General features: G+C 37.9%; 1 protein-coding gene across 12 annotated transcripts in view; it reads right to left on the bottom strand.

The window, feature by feature from the left end:
- Positions 1-17,925, bottom strand: part of ATP7A (ATPase copper transporting alpha) — a 153,161-nt gene that overhangs the window by 39,815 nt on the left and 95,421 nt on the right. For all 12 annotated transcript variants that reach the window (XM_038587767.1, XM_038587768.1, XM_038587769.1 and 9 more), the window contains 7 exons: positions 16,490-16,566; positions 15,887-16,112; positions 14,553-14,786; positions 13,068-13,159; positions 11,700-11,827; positions 10,347-10,501; positions 9,999-10,133 (listed from right to left, as the gene is read on the bottom strand). In XM_038587767.1, coding sequence (XP_038443695.1) covers positions 9,999-10,133; positions 10,347-10,501; positions 11,700-11,827; positions 13,068-13,159; positions 14,553-14,786; positions 15,887-16,112; positions 16,490-16,566 — 1,047 coding nt within the window. The remainder of the gene's footprint in view (positions 1-9,998; positions 10,134-10,346; positions 10,502-11,699; positions 11,828-13,067; positions 13,160-14,552; positions 14,787-15,886; positions 16,113-16,489; positions 16,567-17,925) is intronic.

The raw sequence follows: 17,925 nt of genomic DNA, 5'->3' as shown, positions 1-17,925 counted from the left end.
GCTCTTTAGTCACCAAGATGACTTTCAGAACAAAAGTCTGAGCCACCAGAATCCTGGTAACAATACCCAGCTGGTTAGGAATGCCAAAGGGCCCCCACTCCATCTGCTACCATAAAGCATGTAAGAGATACCTTCCCAATGCACATGGACACAAAATCTGTACAGTTATCAGAAGAAGAGGTCAATAATCTATTGGCCCAGGGTCAGCATTTCAACAGACTCTCCTAACTTGGAGGAACCCATAAGGCAGGTACCAGCAACAGCCAATAGGTTGACAATAAGCACTGAATTTCACCTGCCAAAACTATTGACAAAAAGCCCATTGGAAAAGGAGTCAATCAATACTAATGGAGAAGATGGCCCAGACAACGACCAGAGGGCCACAGATAGAGACAAGACAAGGACCCTGAGTTGAGGGAGATTTCTAACCTCTCTTCCAAAGAATTGAGAAACTCCTTTATGACTGTCTCAGGAACACTGATGACTCCAAAGTTGCAGACAAACTAGAAAGAGTCTATTGTATCAATGGAGATAGCAAAGATCAGAAGTGCTATGACCTTCTGTGTCTCCAAGGGCCCTGATTTAATTTTTTTCCAATCTTCAATAAATACCTAGGAATGAGATCCCAGAGACACATCTTCTAGACAATAATCTCTTCAAAATAATAGTGAAAGGGAAAATAAGGGACGGGAGAAGAAATGTGTGGGAAATATCAGAAAGGGAGACAGAACATAAAGACTGCTAACTCTGGGAAACGAACTAGGGGTGGTAGAAGGGGAGGAGGGCGGGGGGTGGGAGTGAATGGGTGACGGGCACTGGGTGTTATTCTGTATGTTAGTAAATTGAACACCAATAAAAAAATAAATTAAAAAAAAAAATAAAAAAAAAAAAAAAAAAAAAACAAAACAAAATGTCCTTCCTGGCAGCAAGTTTTTCTTCAGGTCCCCAGTAAGGCTCTACATCTCACTCTCACTCCCCTGATTCTAATTGTTTTATCTATCTATCTATCTATCTATCTATCTATATATATATATATCTGTCTATCTATCTATCTATTTATTTTTCTACTTGTTCTTTAATTAACAAATAACATGAAGCAGTGTATATCACGGCATTTTTAAAAATAAAGAAACACAACAAAGACTTTCTTAGTAGTAATGGCTTTATGATGCTAGATTCTTTTTTTAAGATTTTATTCATTTATTCATGAGACACAGAGAGAGAGAGAGAGACACAGGCAGAGGGAGAAGCAGGCTCCATGCAAGGAGCCCGATGAGGGACTCAATCCTGGGACTCCAGGATCACACTCTGAGCCAAAGGCAGATGCCCAAACACTGAGGCACCCAGGCGTCCCTATGGTGCTAGGTTCTTACAAAGTTCTCAAATACTTGAACTTAATGTTCACCTAAGAGGTATTTATCTGTATAGAAACAGCTGGAAGATACTCTCATAGACATGAAAGCTTATGCTCTTTTTTTAAAGATTCTATCCATTTATTCATGAGAGACACATACAGAGAGAGAGAGACAGAGAGACACAGAGACAGAGAGACAGGCAGAGGGAAAGCAGGCTCCCCACTAGGAGCCCGATGTGGGACTCGATCCTGGATCCCAGGCTCACGTCCTGAGCCCAAGGCAGATGCTCAACCACTGAACCACCCAGGCATCCCACTATGCTTTAATATATGTCATATGTGCATGTTTTCACCTATACTAATTCCAATCTTGCAATTTAGGTATTACAATCTCTATATTACAAGTGACAAAACTGAGGATAACAGAAGTGACTTAAAGGTTCTATCTCTAATATCAGGCACAATCCAGGTCTACTTTAACACTTTATAACACCATACTTTAGAGAGGAACAAGCACTAACATTACATTTATAAAGCATTTAACAAATTACAAAGTGTTTCCAATATATCATCTTATTTAACTTTCACAACAACTGTAAGTTATGCAGGATGGATATTATTAGAATCTCACTTTATAAATGAGGAAACTGAAGCTCAGAGAGAAATTAAGTTGACCAATTCCTTGGGCAAGATGGCGGAGGAGTAGGGTCCCCAAGTCACCTGTCCCCACCAACTTACCTACATAAATTTCAAATCATCCTGAAAACCTATTAATTCAGCCTGAGCTTTAAAGAGAGAACAGCTGGAACACTACAGAGAGAAGACTTAGTGCTTCTAACAAGGTAGGAAGACAGGAAAAAAAAATAAAAAAGAATCAATTGGGGGAGGAGCCCCGCGATGAGCCGGGCTAAGGCTGGGCAGTGAAAGCCTGGTCCCAGAGAAACAGGAACTTTAAAAATCTGCACAGATTCTTCCCAGACGGAAAGGTGCTTAGCAGGGAACTCGGGAAGAACCGCAGAGGGGCAGTGGAGCCTCCAGGTTCCCAGGGTCACTAACAGAGGAAGTGAGCCCGGGGGTACAGTACCACAGACTGTGGGCAGAGCTCAGTAAAGGGCTGGAGCGCACGCTCGGCGGGGACTCAGGAGAAGATCATGCGGCGGCTCCAGATGGAGGGGGCTGCGCCCTGCTGCCGTCAGGAGCCACAGCCACGGGAGCACAATTCCAGCAGCACAGGCCCCAGATCCCAGGACTCCAGGGGACACAGCCCAGGATCCTGCATTCCCCCAGGACAGATGGACACGGGGAGGGCCCAGGACAGCCAGGATGCTCCTGCTGCCAGGCACCCCAAGGTGTGCAGATCAACTCCCCCCACCCCAGGAGCATCTAAGCCAGGGCAGACTGAGAGACTGCGGTAGTTACCACGGAAGCTGACTCCAGAGCTGGAGGGCTGGCCGCCGCCAGTGTTGTTGTTCCTCCTTGTGTCACCCTGTGCCTGGGATGGAGCGGGGCCCACCAGGGAACAGGGGCCTCACAGGATAAACAGCTACCACTGAGCACTGAACCTGGCGGGGGCGGGGCAGGTACCCCAGGTACACACACATGAGAATCAGCACAGCAGGCCTCTTCCCCAGTAGACCAGCTGGAATGACAGGGGAGAGCTGGAAAGTTCCAGGGGAAGTCAAGGGATTTACAGTATATAGAACCAGAAGATACCCCTCCCCTTTTTTTCCTTCCTTTCTCCGGTACAATTCGCTTTTAGCCACTCTGCACTAAGCAAAATGACTAGAAATAACTCACCACAAACGAAAGAATCAGAAACAGTACTCTTTCCCACAGAGTTACAGAATTTGGATTACAACTGGATGCCAGAAAGCCAATTCAGAAGCACAATTATAAAGCTACTGGTGGCTCTGGAAAAAGGCATAAAAGATTCAAGAGACTTCATGACTGCAGAACTTAGATCTAATCAGGGTGAAATTAAAAATCAATTAAATGAGATGCAATCCAAACTGGAATTCTTAACGACAAGGATTAATGAGGTAGAAGAACGAGTGAGTGACATAGAAGAAAAGTTGATGGCAAGGAAAGAATCTGAAGAAAAAAGAGAAAAGCAAAAGACCATGAGGAAAAAGTTAAGGGAAACAAATGACAGCCTAAGATGGAAAAATCTACGTTTAAATGGGGTTCCAGAGGGCGCTGAGAGGGAGAGAGAAACAGAAAGCATATTTGAACAAATCATAGCTGAGAACTTCCCTAACGTAGGGAGGGAAACAGGCATTCAAATCCAGGAGATAGAGAGATTCCCCCCCCCCAAAATCAATAAAAACTGCTCAACACCTCGATATTTAATAGTGAAACTTGCAAATTCCAAAGATAAAGAGAAGATCCTTAAAGCAGCAAGAGACAAGAGATCCCTAACCTTTATGAGGAAAACTATTATATTAACAGCAAACCTATCCACAAAGAACTAGAAGTCCAGGAAGGGCTGGCAGGATATATTTAGGGTTCTCATTTAGGAAATGAGAAGAACATTCGGCCAAGAATACTTTATCCAGCAAGGCTCTCATTTAGATTATGAGAGATAAAGAGCTTCCAAGATACGCAGAAACTGAAAGAATACGTGACCACTAAACCAGCTCTACAAGAAATATTAACGGGGACTCTGTAAAAGAAAGAGAACACCCAAAGAAATAATCCACAAAAACAAGGACTGAATAGGTATTATGATGACACTAAATTCATATCTTTCAATAGTAACTCTGAACGTGAAAGGGCTTAATGATCCCATCAAAAGAGGCAGGGTTTCAGACAGGATAAAAAAGAAAGACCCGGGGATCCCTGGGTGGCTCAGCAGTTTAGTGTCTGCCGTTGGCCCAGGGCATGATCCTGGAGTCCCAGATCGAGTCCCATATCAGGCACCTTGCATGGAGCCTGCATCTCCCTCTGCCTGTGTCTCTGCCTATCTCTCTCTCTCTCTCTCTCTCTCTCTCTCGCTCTCTCTCTACATATCTCATGAAAAAATAAATAAAATCTTAAAGAAAAAGAAAAAGCAAGACCCATCTATTTGTTGTCTACAAGAGACTCATATTAGACCTAAGGACACCTACAGCCTGAAAATGAAAGGGTGGAGAACCATTTACCATTCAAATGGTCCTCAAAAGAAAGCAGGGGTAGCAATCTTGCTATTTATCAGATAAATTAAACTTTATCCCAAAGACGGTAGTAAGAGATGAAGAGGGACACTATATCATACTTAAAGGATCTATCCAACAAAAGGAAGTAACAACCATGAATATTTATGCCCCTAATGTGGCAGCTGCCAAGTCTATCAATCAATTAATAGCCAAAGTTAAGGGGGATCCCTGGGTGGCACAGCGGTTTGGCGCCTGCCTTTGGCCCAGGGCGCGATCCTGGAGACCCAGGATCGAATCCCACGTCGGGGTCCCTGTGCATGGAGCCTGCTTCTCCCTCTGCCTGTGTCTCTGCCTCTCTCTCTCTGTATGACTATCATAAATAAATTAAAAAATTAAAAAAAAATAACCAAAGTTAAGACATACCTATATAATAATACACTAATACTGGGAGACCAACACTGCGCTATCTGTAATTGACAGATCTTCTAAGCACAACATATCCAAAGAAACAAGAGCTTTAAATGATACACTGGACCAGATGGATTTCATAGATAATTACAGAACTTAACATCCAAACACAACTGAATACACATTCTTCTCAAGTGCACATGGAACTTTCTCCAGAATAGACCACATAGTGGGTCACAAATCAGATCTTAACCAAAACCAAAAGATTGGGATTGTCCCCTGCATATTTTCAGACCATAATGCTTTGAAACTAGAACTCAATCATGAGAAGAAATTTGGAAGAAATTCAATAACGTGGAGGTTAAAGACCATCCTGCTAAAAGATGAAAGGGTCAACCAGGAAATTAGGGTAAAAGTAAAAAGATTCATGGAAACTAATGAGAACGAACATACAACCATTCAAAATCTTTGGGATACAGGAAAAGCAGTCCTGAGAGGGAAATACATCGCAATACAACCATCCATCCAAAAACTGGAAAGAACTCAAATACAAAAGCTAACCTTGCACTTAAAGGAACTGGAGAAAGAACAGCAAATAAAACCTACACCCAGCAGAAGAGGAGAGTAAATAAAGATTCGAGCAGAAATCAATGAAATAGAGAGCAGAAGAACTGTGGAACAGATCAACAAAATGAGCAGTTTGTTCTTTGAAAGAATTAATAAGATAGATAAACGATTAGCCAGCCTTATTAAAAAGAAAAAAGACTCAAATTAATAAAATCACGAATAAAAAGGAGAGATCACAACCAATACCAAGGAAATACAAACAATTTTTAAAAACCTATTAGGAGCGGCTATACACCAATAAATTAGGCAATCTAGAAGAAATGGATGCGTTTCTGGAAAGCCAAAAAACTACCAAAAGTGGAACAGGAAGAAATAGAAAACCTGAACAGGCCAATAACCAGGGTGGAAATTTAAGCAGTCAACAAATCCTCCCAAGACAAAAAAGTCCAGGGCCAGATGGCTTCCCAGCGGAATTCTGTCAAAAGTTTGAAGAAGAAATAATACCTATTCTACTAAAGATGTTCCAAAAGATAGAAAAGGATGGAATACTTCCAAACTTGTTTTATGAAGCCAGCATAGCATAGCCTTGATTCCAAAACCAGACAAAGACCCCACCAAAAATTAAAATTATACACCAATATCCCTGATGAACACAGATGTAAAATTTTTCAACAAGATACTAGCCAAGACAAGAGAAACAAAAGCAAAAATGAATTATTGGGACTTCATCAAGATAAGAAGCTTTTGCACAACAAAACTAAAAGACAACCTACAGAATGGGAGAAGATATTTGCAAATGACGCATCAGATAAAGGGCTAGTATCCAAGATTTCTAAAGAACTTATTAAACTCAACACCAAAGAAACAATCCAATCATGAAACGGGCAAAAGATATGAACAGAAATCTCAGAGGAAGACATAGACGTGGCCAAGAAGCACATGAGGAAATGCTCCACATCACTGGTTCAGGGAAATACAAATCAAAACCACAATGAGATACCACCTCACACCAGTGAGAATGGGGAAAATTAACCAGACAGGAAATAACAAATGTTAGAGAGGATGTGGAGAAAGGGGAACCCTCTTGCACTGTTGGTGGGAATGTGAACTGGTGCAGCCACTCTGGAAAACTGTGTGGAGGTTCCTCAAACAGTTAAAAATAGATCTGCCCTACGACCCAGCAATTGCACTGCTGGGGATTTACCCCAAAATACAGATGCAGTGAATCGCCGGGACACCTGCACCTCGATGTTTATAGCAGAAATGTCCACAAAAGCCAAACTGTGGAAGGAGCTTTGGTGTCCATCGAAAGATGAATGGATAAAGAATATGTGGTCTATGTATACAATGGAATATTACTCAGCGATTAGAAACGATAAATACCCACCATTTGCTTCGATGTGGATGGAACTGGAGGGTATTATGCTGAGTGAAAAAAGTAAATCAGAGAAGGACAAACATTATATGGTCTCATTCATTTGGGGAATATAAAAAATAGTGAAAGGGAATAAAGGGGAAAGGAGAAAAAATGAGTGGGAAATATCAGAAAGGGAGACAGAGCATGAGAGACTCCTAACTCTGGGAAACGAACGAGGGGTGGTAGAAACGGAGGTGGGCGGGGGGTTGGGGTCACTGGGTGACGGTCACTGAGCGGGGCACTTGATGGTATGAGCACTGGGTGTTATTCTATATGTTGGCAAACTGAACACCAATAAAAAATGAATTTATAAAAAAAAAGATACTAGCCAATAGGATCCAACAGTACATAAAAAATATTATTCACCATGACCAAGTGGGATTTATCCCCGGGATGCAAGGCTGGTTCAACACTTGTAAAACAATCAATGTGATTGATCATATCAGCAAGAGAGAAAACAAGAACCATAGGATCCTCTCAATAGATGCAGAGAAAGCATTTGACAAAATATAGCATCCATTCCTGATCAAAACTCTTGAGAGTGTAGGGATAGAGGGAACATTCCTCAGCATCTTAAAAACCATCTACAAAAAGCCCACAGCAAATATCATTCTCAATGGGGAAACACTGGGAGCCTTTCCCCTAAGATCAGGAACACAACAGGGATGTCCACTCTCACCACTGCTATTCAACAGAGTACTAGAAGTCCTAGCCTCAGCAATCAAACAACAGAAAGAAATAAAAGGCATTCAAATTGGCAAAGAAGTCAAACTCTCCCTCTTTTCAGATGACATGATACTGTACATAGAAAACCCAAAAGACTCCACCCCAAGATTGCTAGAACTCAGACAGCATTTTGGCGTGTGGCAGGATATAAAATCAATGCCCAGAAATCAGTGGCACTTCTATACACTAACAATGAGACTGAAGAAAGAGAAATGAAGGAGTCAATCCCATTGACAATTTCACCCAAAAGCATAAGATACCTAGGAATAAGCCTAACCAAAGAGGTAAAGGATCTATACCCTAAAAACTACAGAACACCTCTAAAAGAAATTGAGGAAGACATAAAGAGATGGAAAAATATTCCATGCTCATGGAATGGAAGAATTAATATGTTGAAAATGTCAATGCTACCCAGGGAAATTTACACATTTAATGCAATCCCTATCAAGTACCATGGACTTTCTTCAGAGAGTTGGTACAAATCATCTTAAGATTTGTGTCGAATCAGAAAAGATCCCGAATAGCCAGGGGAATATTGAAAAAGAAAACCAGACCCGGGGGCATCACAATGCTGGATTTCAAGTTGTACTACAAAGCTGTGATCATCAAGACAGTATGGTATTGGCACAAAACAGACACATAGATCAATGGAACATAATACAGAACCCAGAAATGGGCCCTCAACTCTATGGTCAACTAATATTCGACAAAGCAGGAAAGACTATCCACTGGAAAAAGGACAGTCTCTTTAATGAATGGTGCTGGGAAAATTGGGACAGCCACGTGCAGAAGAATGAAACTAGACCATTCTCTTACACCTTACACAAAGACAAACTCAAAATGGATGAAAGATCTCAATGTGAGACAAGAATCCGTCAAAATCCTAGAGAAGAACACAGGCAACACCCTTTTTAAACCTGGCCTCAGCAACTTTTTGCAAGATACATCCATGAAGGCAAGAGAAACAAAAGCCAAAATGAACTATTGGGACTTACTCAGGATAAAAAGCTTCTGCACAGCAAAAGAAACAGTCAACAAAACTCAAAGACAACCTACAGAATGGGAGAAGATATTTGCAAATGACGTATCAGATAAAGGGCTAGTTTCCAAGATCTATAAAGAACTTCTTAAACTCAACACCAAAGAAACAAACAATCCAATCATAAAATGGACAGAAGACATGAACAGAAATCTCACAGAGGAAGACAAAGACATGGCCAACACCACATGAGAAAATGCTCCACATCACTGGTTCAGGGAAATACAAATCAAAACCACAATGAGATACCACCTCACACCCGTGAGAATGGGGAAAATTAACCAGACAGGAAATAAAAAATGTTGAAGAGGATGTGGAGAAAGGGGAACCCTCTTGCACTATTGGTGGGAATGTGAACTGGTGCAGCCACTCTGGAAGACTGTGTGGAGGTTCCTCAAAGAGTTAAAAATAGATCTGCCCTACGACCCAGCAATTGCACTGCTGGGGATTTACCCCAAAGATACAGATGCAATGAAACACCGGGACACCTGCACCCCGATGTTTATAGCAGCAATATCCACAATAGCCAAACTGTGGTAGGAGCCTCGGTGTCCATCAAAAGATGAATGGTAAAGAAGATGTGGTTTATATATACAATGGAATATTACTCAGCCATTAGAAACGACAAATACCCATCATTTGCTTCGACGTGGATGGAACTGGAGGGTACTATGCTGAGTGAAGTAAGCCAATTGGAGAAGGACAGACATTATATGGTCTCATTCATTTGGGGAATATAAAAAACAGTGAATGGGAATCAAGGGGAAAGGAGAGAAAATGATTGGGAAATATCAGTGGGGGTGACAGAACATGAGAGACACCTATGTCTGGGAAACGAAGAAGGGGTAGTGGAAGGGAGGTGGGCTGGGCATTGGGGTGACTGGGTGATAGGCACTGAGAGGGGGCACTTGACGGGATGAGCACTGGTGTTATGCTATATATGTTGGCAAATCAAACTCCAATAAAAAAATATCCAGAAAAAAAAATTAAGTTGACCTAAGGTCACACTGATGGCATATGACAGAGCTGAGATCCCATGGTTTTTTTCAATATTATCTACAGCCCTGTTAGAAAGCAAAGTCATGTTGGGAATGAGACTAGGTATAAAATATAAAAGTTCAGTACTTGCTTTGGGAAAATCATAATGAAAATAAGTTTAAAAATTAAAGAAAAAATTCCTTTCCTGAAGGAAATTTTTATATTTATAGAAATGCAAATGTTATTCTTATTACACTTCCATTCTAGGCCCTTAAAGATAATAGTAATTACTAAAATTATTTTCCAACTAATAGTTTATACAAAAGATTCACAAACTGTTTTGCATATGGTAAAGAGTTGTTACAAGTCACTTACAGGAAAGTAGGTTTCCACAATTTCAAAATTCAGGAATCCAATTATAATCCAAACCAAAAGGGTAGCAATGGAAATAATAACAATAAAGGGAACAAAGTAGCCACTGAGTTTGTCTGCAAACTGCTGGATAGGAGCCTAGAATAATAACAACAACAATAATAATAATACATGTATAAAAGTTTCCTTTTTTGATAATGAATACAGAGTATATTTGGTATTATACACAAATATTTTAATAATCTCCATATTAATGCAACTAGAGTTAAAGGAAAATATAAAAGCTAGGTCAAGATTTATACTGAGTAGTCTTTTAAAAAATACTTTGTTTTTTCTAGGGAATTAAGTTACCTTTGATGTTTGTGCCTCTTCCACAAGTTTAACTATTTGAGATAGTGTTGTTTCAGCTCCAACATGGGTTGCACGGATAAGTAGTGACCCATTCTGGTTAATGGAACCAGCAATTACTGTGCTGCCAGATTTCTTAGCCACAGGCATTGCCTCCCCTGCATAAGGAGTAAAGATAGATTTAGGGAACATAAATAAATACTATCTTGAAACATGTTGTTATTTATTAATTGTCAAAGATATGTGGAAAGTATATTCTTACTTCATGAAATAGAATCTGGATAAATGCCTAGGTCAAAGTTTTCCTCCCTTTTTTCTTATGTCAGTTCTGGGCCAAACCCAGGTATACATACCTTAAACTAGAAAAATCTATTAATTCAGCTCTTATATGCAGACACCTTTAAAGCTGCATCCTAGTCTTAGATCATTGGTTTTAAATATGTTCCCAAGGAGCATTTAGAAATGTGGGAGTTCTTATTTATAATAACTATTGGAGCATGGGGTACTGCTACTCCAATTTAGTGGGCCAGTGTCAGGGATACTAAATGTATTACAATGTGCAAGCAGTCTCCCAGAAGAACTGTCCCACCTGAACTGGCAATAGAACCCTATTGAGAAACACAGATTCCTAAATCATTTCCTCATAATCCATAAACTGAGCCTTTTCTGGGACTATCCTGAGGGTTAAGGCAGGAAAGGTATTACGTTGGTTCTGTTCCAGATTGGCCTTAGTTATCTAAGATCTCCAAAACTACTCTAAAGCTTAATCTCTTAGAGCAGACCCTGATGTGGAAAACCTGGCGTCATATTCCAGCTCAGACCAGACCATTTTTTTTTAATTTTTTATTTATTTATGATAGTCACACACAGAGAGAGAGAGAGGCAGAGACATAGGCAGAGGGAGAAGCAGGCTCCATGCACCGGGAGCCCGATGTGGGACTCGATCCCGGGTCTCCAGGATCGCGCCCTGGGCCAAAGGCAGGCGCCAAACCGCTGCGCCACCCAGAGATCCCCCAGACCAGTCTTTAGGGCAGGAAAACAAAATAGGTATTTGCTCAGGAAAATCTGCCAAAGTCTCTTGGACAACACATTAGAATGAGACAACTTCCTTGGGTTACACATTGTAGTAATTAACAATCTTCAGTGAAAAGAGCTTTCAGTAGCATCATGGAAAACACAAAGTAAATCTACAGAAATTGAAATAATACAGTCTTAAACAGAATTCATATTCTCTTTACTCATCATTTACTCATTCCATAGTTTCTACAAAAAGCTCTCTACCTTTTGTTCCTATTTTTTTTATTAACACTGTGGATTCACTTTACTTTCATGTCATGATCCTCTGAAAGAACATACCTGTGATGAGGGACTCATCTACCATAGAATGTCCTTCAATAACACGGCCATCCACCGGAAATTTGCCTCCTGGAACCACTTTAATGATGTCTCCACGTTGTACAAGTTCTACATCCACTTGTTCTTCACTGGATAGGAATTAACATAAAAAGTATTGGGAAAATATGCTTTTCAGCCTGATCTTTCTGTGCCAACTTATTGGTTCAGGTCAAGCTTGTGGCAGCATAATTGCTATCAATGGAAACTAGAACTAACATGTAAGCTGGAGCTGCAATGTCAGTTCTGTTTACTATTGGGGAACAGCTCAGTACCCGGCACACAGTGGGTGCCCTGTATTTTTGTTGAATAGTGACTGAATGAATAAGTTAAATCTTTAGAAAATAATGTGAGAGGTTGTATTTAACTAAACTATTTATTTATTGTGTAAATTTGCCTATATAATTGTATGAGTATACAAATAAGAAATAAAAAAGAATGAAATTTTTAAAAACAGAATGAAATCTTCTCACGTCTTTAGCTCTAACTTCCAGTTTACAGGTAACACAGGAGTTATAGAACAAGTTAGGTGACACCACAAGGAAGCAGAGTTTGATTCAGACTGCGTGATATTCTACAGGACAAATGATGCATGGTTCTTTAACAAGACACCTGCAAAGGGCGGCAGTGAGAGGGTGTGAATAGGAGGGAAGAGCTGTTCTAGATTAAAAGAAACATGTCAGTCAAATGCTTGACACATGGACCTTGTTTGATTTCAATTTCAAAGAAACAAAACTTTTGGAGACAGAGGCACCTGGATAGTTCAGTCAGTTAAGCATCCGACTCTTGTTCTGCTCAGGTCATGATCTCAGGATGAGATCAAGCCCCACCTTGGGCTCTGTGCTCAGCAGAGTCTGCTTGAGATTCTTTCCCCCTCCCTTGCCCTCCTCATCTGCTCTTCCCTGTCTGCTCCTCCCCCAACTCACACATGTGCTGACTCATGCTCTCTCTTTCACCCCTCTCTAAATAAACAAATAAATAACTTTTTGGAGATAAAAGGAAAAATGAGAATATAGACTACATATTAGATGATACTAAAGTATTGTTAATCTTCTTAAATGCAATATGGTATTATAGTTACATAAGAATGTCCTATTTTAATAGAGGTACTATAGGAATATTTAGCAATAAACCAATATGACTGTAATTTAAAATACTACTGCAACAATGTAAAGATAGGATGTATAAATGAAGTTTGATGAAATGTGAATAACTGTTAAATCTGGGAGATAGATTATGTGGGTTCATTATATTCTTCTCTCTACCTCTGGGTATATTCGACATTTTTCATAAGAAGTTAAAATGAGAAGGGGGAAGAATGAAAATAAATACCTTAGGAGAATATTATCAGAGTCAAGAGTTACAATAGTTGCTTCTGTAGCTTGTAGTGAAATTAGCTTGGCAAGTGCCTCTGATGTTTTTCCCTATAAATGAAAATAAACATGCTAACAATGCTAAGGCAAAAAAAAAAAAAGCTCAGGTTTTACCTAAAATAAAGATATAATACTTAACATTTGCCAAAAAGGTAGCTTTAGGAATATTAATTAGTTCAAATTAGAATATGCTTCACTTCAAAAATATGAAGTATACAAAATATAAAATGTATTATTAGGCATAGTTTATAAGTAAGTAATGTAAATTAACAGGAAAAACTTCAAGAACTCAGGTATATGAGCAAAGGACATCATCAGGCAATTCATTTAAGAAGAAATAAAATAACTGATGTGTAGAAACAGATTTGTTCCTGCTATTAATAGAAGAAATGCAAACAAAAGCAACTCTATGATACCATTTAATGCCTACTAACTAGCAAGAATTTATACAGGAGTTAATCCTGATGAAGTTGTAAAACTACTTCACTAACATATTCTTACTGACAAAAAATTGTTACAACTCGTAGCATGAGCCAAAAAAAGATTTATGCCCTTTACTCATATACTTTGTAATTTATCCTAAGATACTAATTCAATAGAAATTACTATTAAACATGAATATGTTTAATGCAGGATTATCTAAAATTTAAAACTGGGAACAATCTAATTGAGAACAAAACTGAAATGGTTTAATGAGTCACAGCACAATGATTTGACAGAATACTTAGAAAATACCAAATAATTATCTGGAATGCAAAAATAGGGAAAAAACTTTCTAGTGTTAAGGATAAACTAGTATATATACTAGGTTTGCCACTTTCTAAAATATAAAGGTATACAGAACAGAATTAGAAAGTAATTTCCATTATAGCATGGGATTACAGGTGAATTTTTTTTAAAGATTTTATTTATTTATTTATTTATTTATTTATTTATTTATTTATTTATTTATTTATTTATGAGAGACACAGAGAGAGAGGCAGAGACACAGGCAGAGGGAGAAGCAGGCTCCATGCAGGGAGCCCGACATGGGACTCCATCCCAGGCCTCCAGGATCACACTGTGGGCCAAAGCGGGCGCTAAACCGCTGAGCCACCCAGGCTGCCCACAGCTGAATATTTTTTTCCATCATTATTTTAAATCTTGTGGTTACATCAATTTTTCCATTAGAAACGTGATATAAATAAGTACTTAGGAAATCTCTCTCTCTTAAAATAAATATGGATATACTGTACTATTTACAGTATTAATTCCATAAATTTGGTAAATCTTCTAAAGGAATATTTAACTTAAAATATTACCCAAATGAAAAAAAAAATTACCCAAATGGAAGTACTTCTTTTGTTAACTATATAAATCAATGTATATTTCCAATAACTGGTCTAGAAAATATGATCTCTTATCCACTCAAGATGTTAACAAATGTCATCCTTTCTTACTTTACCTTTGCTATATGTTCCAGCCACCGGCCTAGTGCAATAAACACAAATAGCATAGGAGGTGTATCAAAGAAAGTAATAGGGTTTACTTTTGCTCTTTCATACATTGCAACCAGAAGAATAACCAAAGAGTAGGCAAATGCAATGGTGGTTGCCAGCACAATCAGTACATCCATATTTGCTGTTTTATGCTTCAGTGCTTTGTAGGCCTGAATGTAGAAGTACCAGCCTCCAAAAAACTGTAATATAAACACAATAATTATTGCCTTTTAAAAAATGCTGAGATTCACATGTAGCTCAACAACAAAGGTACAGTCTCAATGTTAATTTCCTTTTGCTTTGATCTAATCCATAAACACTACAGAAAGATTTTAAGCTGAAACAATAATGTTTGTATTTTAGCAGGTATGTGTGTATTGAGATTCAAATTGCTATAGAAGTCCTTGGCAGCTGTCCTCTACAACCCAATGGATATTCCAAAATACAAAGAAAGTTAAATGATTCATGGATTTTTCTTTTAGATGCTAGCAAAAACAAGAACTAAGAAAATAATTACATTCTTTTGACAAGGGTTTTTTTATATAAAACTCAGCTCCCCTGCCTGAAATTCAACCTAAGTAGTATATCACAAGCTACTGGAACTGCTGGCTGTTTTCACTGGTAAACATAACTGAAAAGCTTATTTTTTCATTAGGACAGAGAAACATACTAAGTTGTTCTTAAAATCATCATTGCCTTTTATAAGGATCAGAAAAAGGAATAAATTAATTAGATGGAAGTGTTCCACAGTAAAAGTTTATCTAAAAAGAAGAGTTGAAAAAAAATTAAAACATAAAAAATAAATAAACAAATAAAAAGAAGAGTTGAAAACATACAAAAGTAATGTACTTCAGTACCAGGGAGAAATAATAAAAATAATAACATGGTATTATAATTATCACCATAATTTTATATAATAAATTACTAATTAATTAAATATATATTTATAACATACTAATATGAATATAATTAATTTTAATATATTTAATATAGAATATAAAATACAAATGTAACTAAAATATAATCTATTTTATTATTATAACTTTAAAGATGAAGTTATATACAACAGCAGATATGAATTGAACTATTTCTCTGCTTTGTTGTTAAACAATATCCTTAGGAATTAAATGGAATTCATTATCTATTCTAACCACTCAGTTTAAGATTGTTTTTATGAGACATCCAGCATAAAATGATCAAACTTCTGGCTAATATCTGTTTTGCAATTGAAAATAGCCTTGCCTGTCACATTTTGCTATTTTTCATTATTAACATATATACTTATTAACATTTCACTTGCCTGTACAGGTACACACAATAAAAAGGATAGCAAATTCATAATGGACAATCCTGGCAGGATCTGGCGCTCCAGGAACATAGAAGAATGAATGTTGATCATTTCTTCTTGACTCATGTTCTGATTATGGTGAAGAATTGCTAGATGGTGATCCATAACCATCATATATATCATCAGCCCCATCACAGGAATACAGAAAAAGAGGCTCACAAGGAAGGATCGTCTCCACCTTACATAGAAAAGAAAACTCATTTTAGTTAAGTAGCTAATGGTTAAAGATTCTATCTACTATAGGGAAACACAAATTGTGACCACTTCAACCAATATAAGGATGACATTGTAAAAACTGACATGTCAACAGAATGTTAAATTTGTAACAAAGAGGGCACCTGGGTGGCTCAGTCCGTTAAGCCTCCAACTTTTGATTTCAGCTCAGATCATGATTTCAGGGTCATGAGATCAAGCCCCATGTCAGGCTCTGTGCTGAGTGTGGAACCTACTTAAGATTCTCTCTTCCTCTTCCTCTCCCTCATTCTTTCCCTCTTAAAACAAATTTGCAACAAAGAGTCAAAATCTGTTTTTCACTGACACACCAAAAGTACTTACTGTCTTATTTCTCGTTTATGGTCCAAGTGGCTTGCTGACCGATCCTTCTTGACCAAAGAAGCTTCAAAACCTAAGCTCTAAGGAAAGTCACAAGAAAACAATTACTTTACTGAATGTAAAAATATTATAGAGAAATTCTAAGCCACTGTATTGTCATTAAGAACAACTCAGTTATTGAGTGTAAGTCAATAATTGTGAATTAAGTCACTCCGGTGAATGCACAGATGAAGATGTGCTCCCTTTTCTTAAATAAAACAAAGTATTAAAGAAAACTACACATAAGTAAGATTCATATCCATATAGACAGTAACATATACTATATTTTCAACTGCTAGGGAAAATGCTGCCATCTTATATTTGTTGGCAGTGTAGCCCAGTGAAAAAAGAAAGGATGAGCTTTAGAGTCAGAAAGAATAGGCTCAAATCCCAGCTATGACACTTTCTAGCTATGTGATTTTGGGTAAGTAACTTAACTTCTATTAACCTGAGTTTCATCACCTCCAAAATGAAGAGGACAACACTGTTGTGAGAATAAAATTAAGAGGTGAAGCTTTGCAATCTTGGTAACTGGTTCTAATAAATACTGGATAATGCTAGCTTCACAAAGATGTTAATATTATTATCTATACCAATAGGATCTTATTTGAACTATTAATATGCTCCAATTATTATAATACCAAGGCTATACCGCATTAAATCTTTTATTTTTTTTTTATTTTTTTCGCATTAAATCTTTTAAAGCATTTTCACATGTACTACCACTTCAGATTAATTGAAGAACACAAGATAAGTTTCTGACAAAAGGGTTTGTTCCTTTAAATTTCATACTTTTTTTTATTTCATACTTAAAAACACATCTTTTTAAAGCAGCATCAGACCCATAAATACAAAGAACGATCTGATTACTGGCAGAGAGGAGGTAGATGGGAGATGGGTAAAATGGGTGAAGAGGAACAGGAGATACAGGCTTCCAGGTATGGAATGAATAAGTCATGGAAAAAAACATACAACATAGGGAATGCAGTCAATGGTACTGTAATAGTGTGTATGGTGATAGATGTGGTGTCACTACACTTGTGGTGAGCACAGCATAACTACTGAGTTGTTGAATCACTATACTGTATACCTGAAACTAATATAACATTGCTGTGTTAACTATACACAAATTTAAAAAATTACATAATTTGCTTTGACCTAACAATAAAGGATCTAACATGATGCTGCTTGCTTTCTTAATGATTAAATAATCTTATAACAAATTATACTTTATTGCCATTTTCTAAATATTTTTAAAGGATTTGTGGTTCTACCTGCAGTCTGCTCCTGATTAATAGTGCCAGTATGGCTTTGCCTAACTCTTCCTGACAAAGACCAAGAAAAAAAACCATATTATGTTGTAAACATATTTATGTTAAATTGGAGACATGTTAATTGAG

This window comes from Canis lupus, chromosome X (assembly GCF_011100685.1).
Source record: "Canis lupus familiaris isolate Mischka breed German Shepherd chromosome X, alternate assembly UU_Cfam_GSD_1.0, whole genome shotgun sequence".
In the NCBI taxonomy this organism is placed as follows: Eukaryota; Metazoa; Chordata; class Mammalia; order Carnivora; family Canidae; genus Canis; species Canis lupus.
This window is presented reverse-complemented; position numbering and strand designations above follow the sequence as displayed.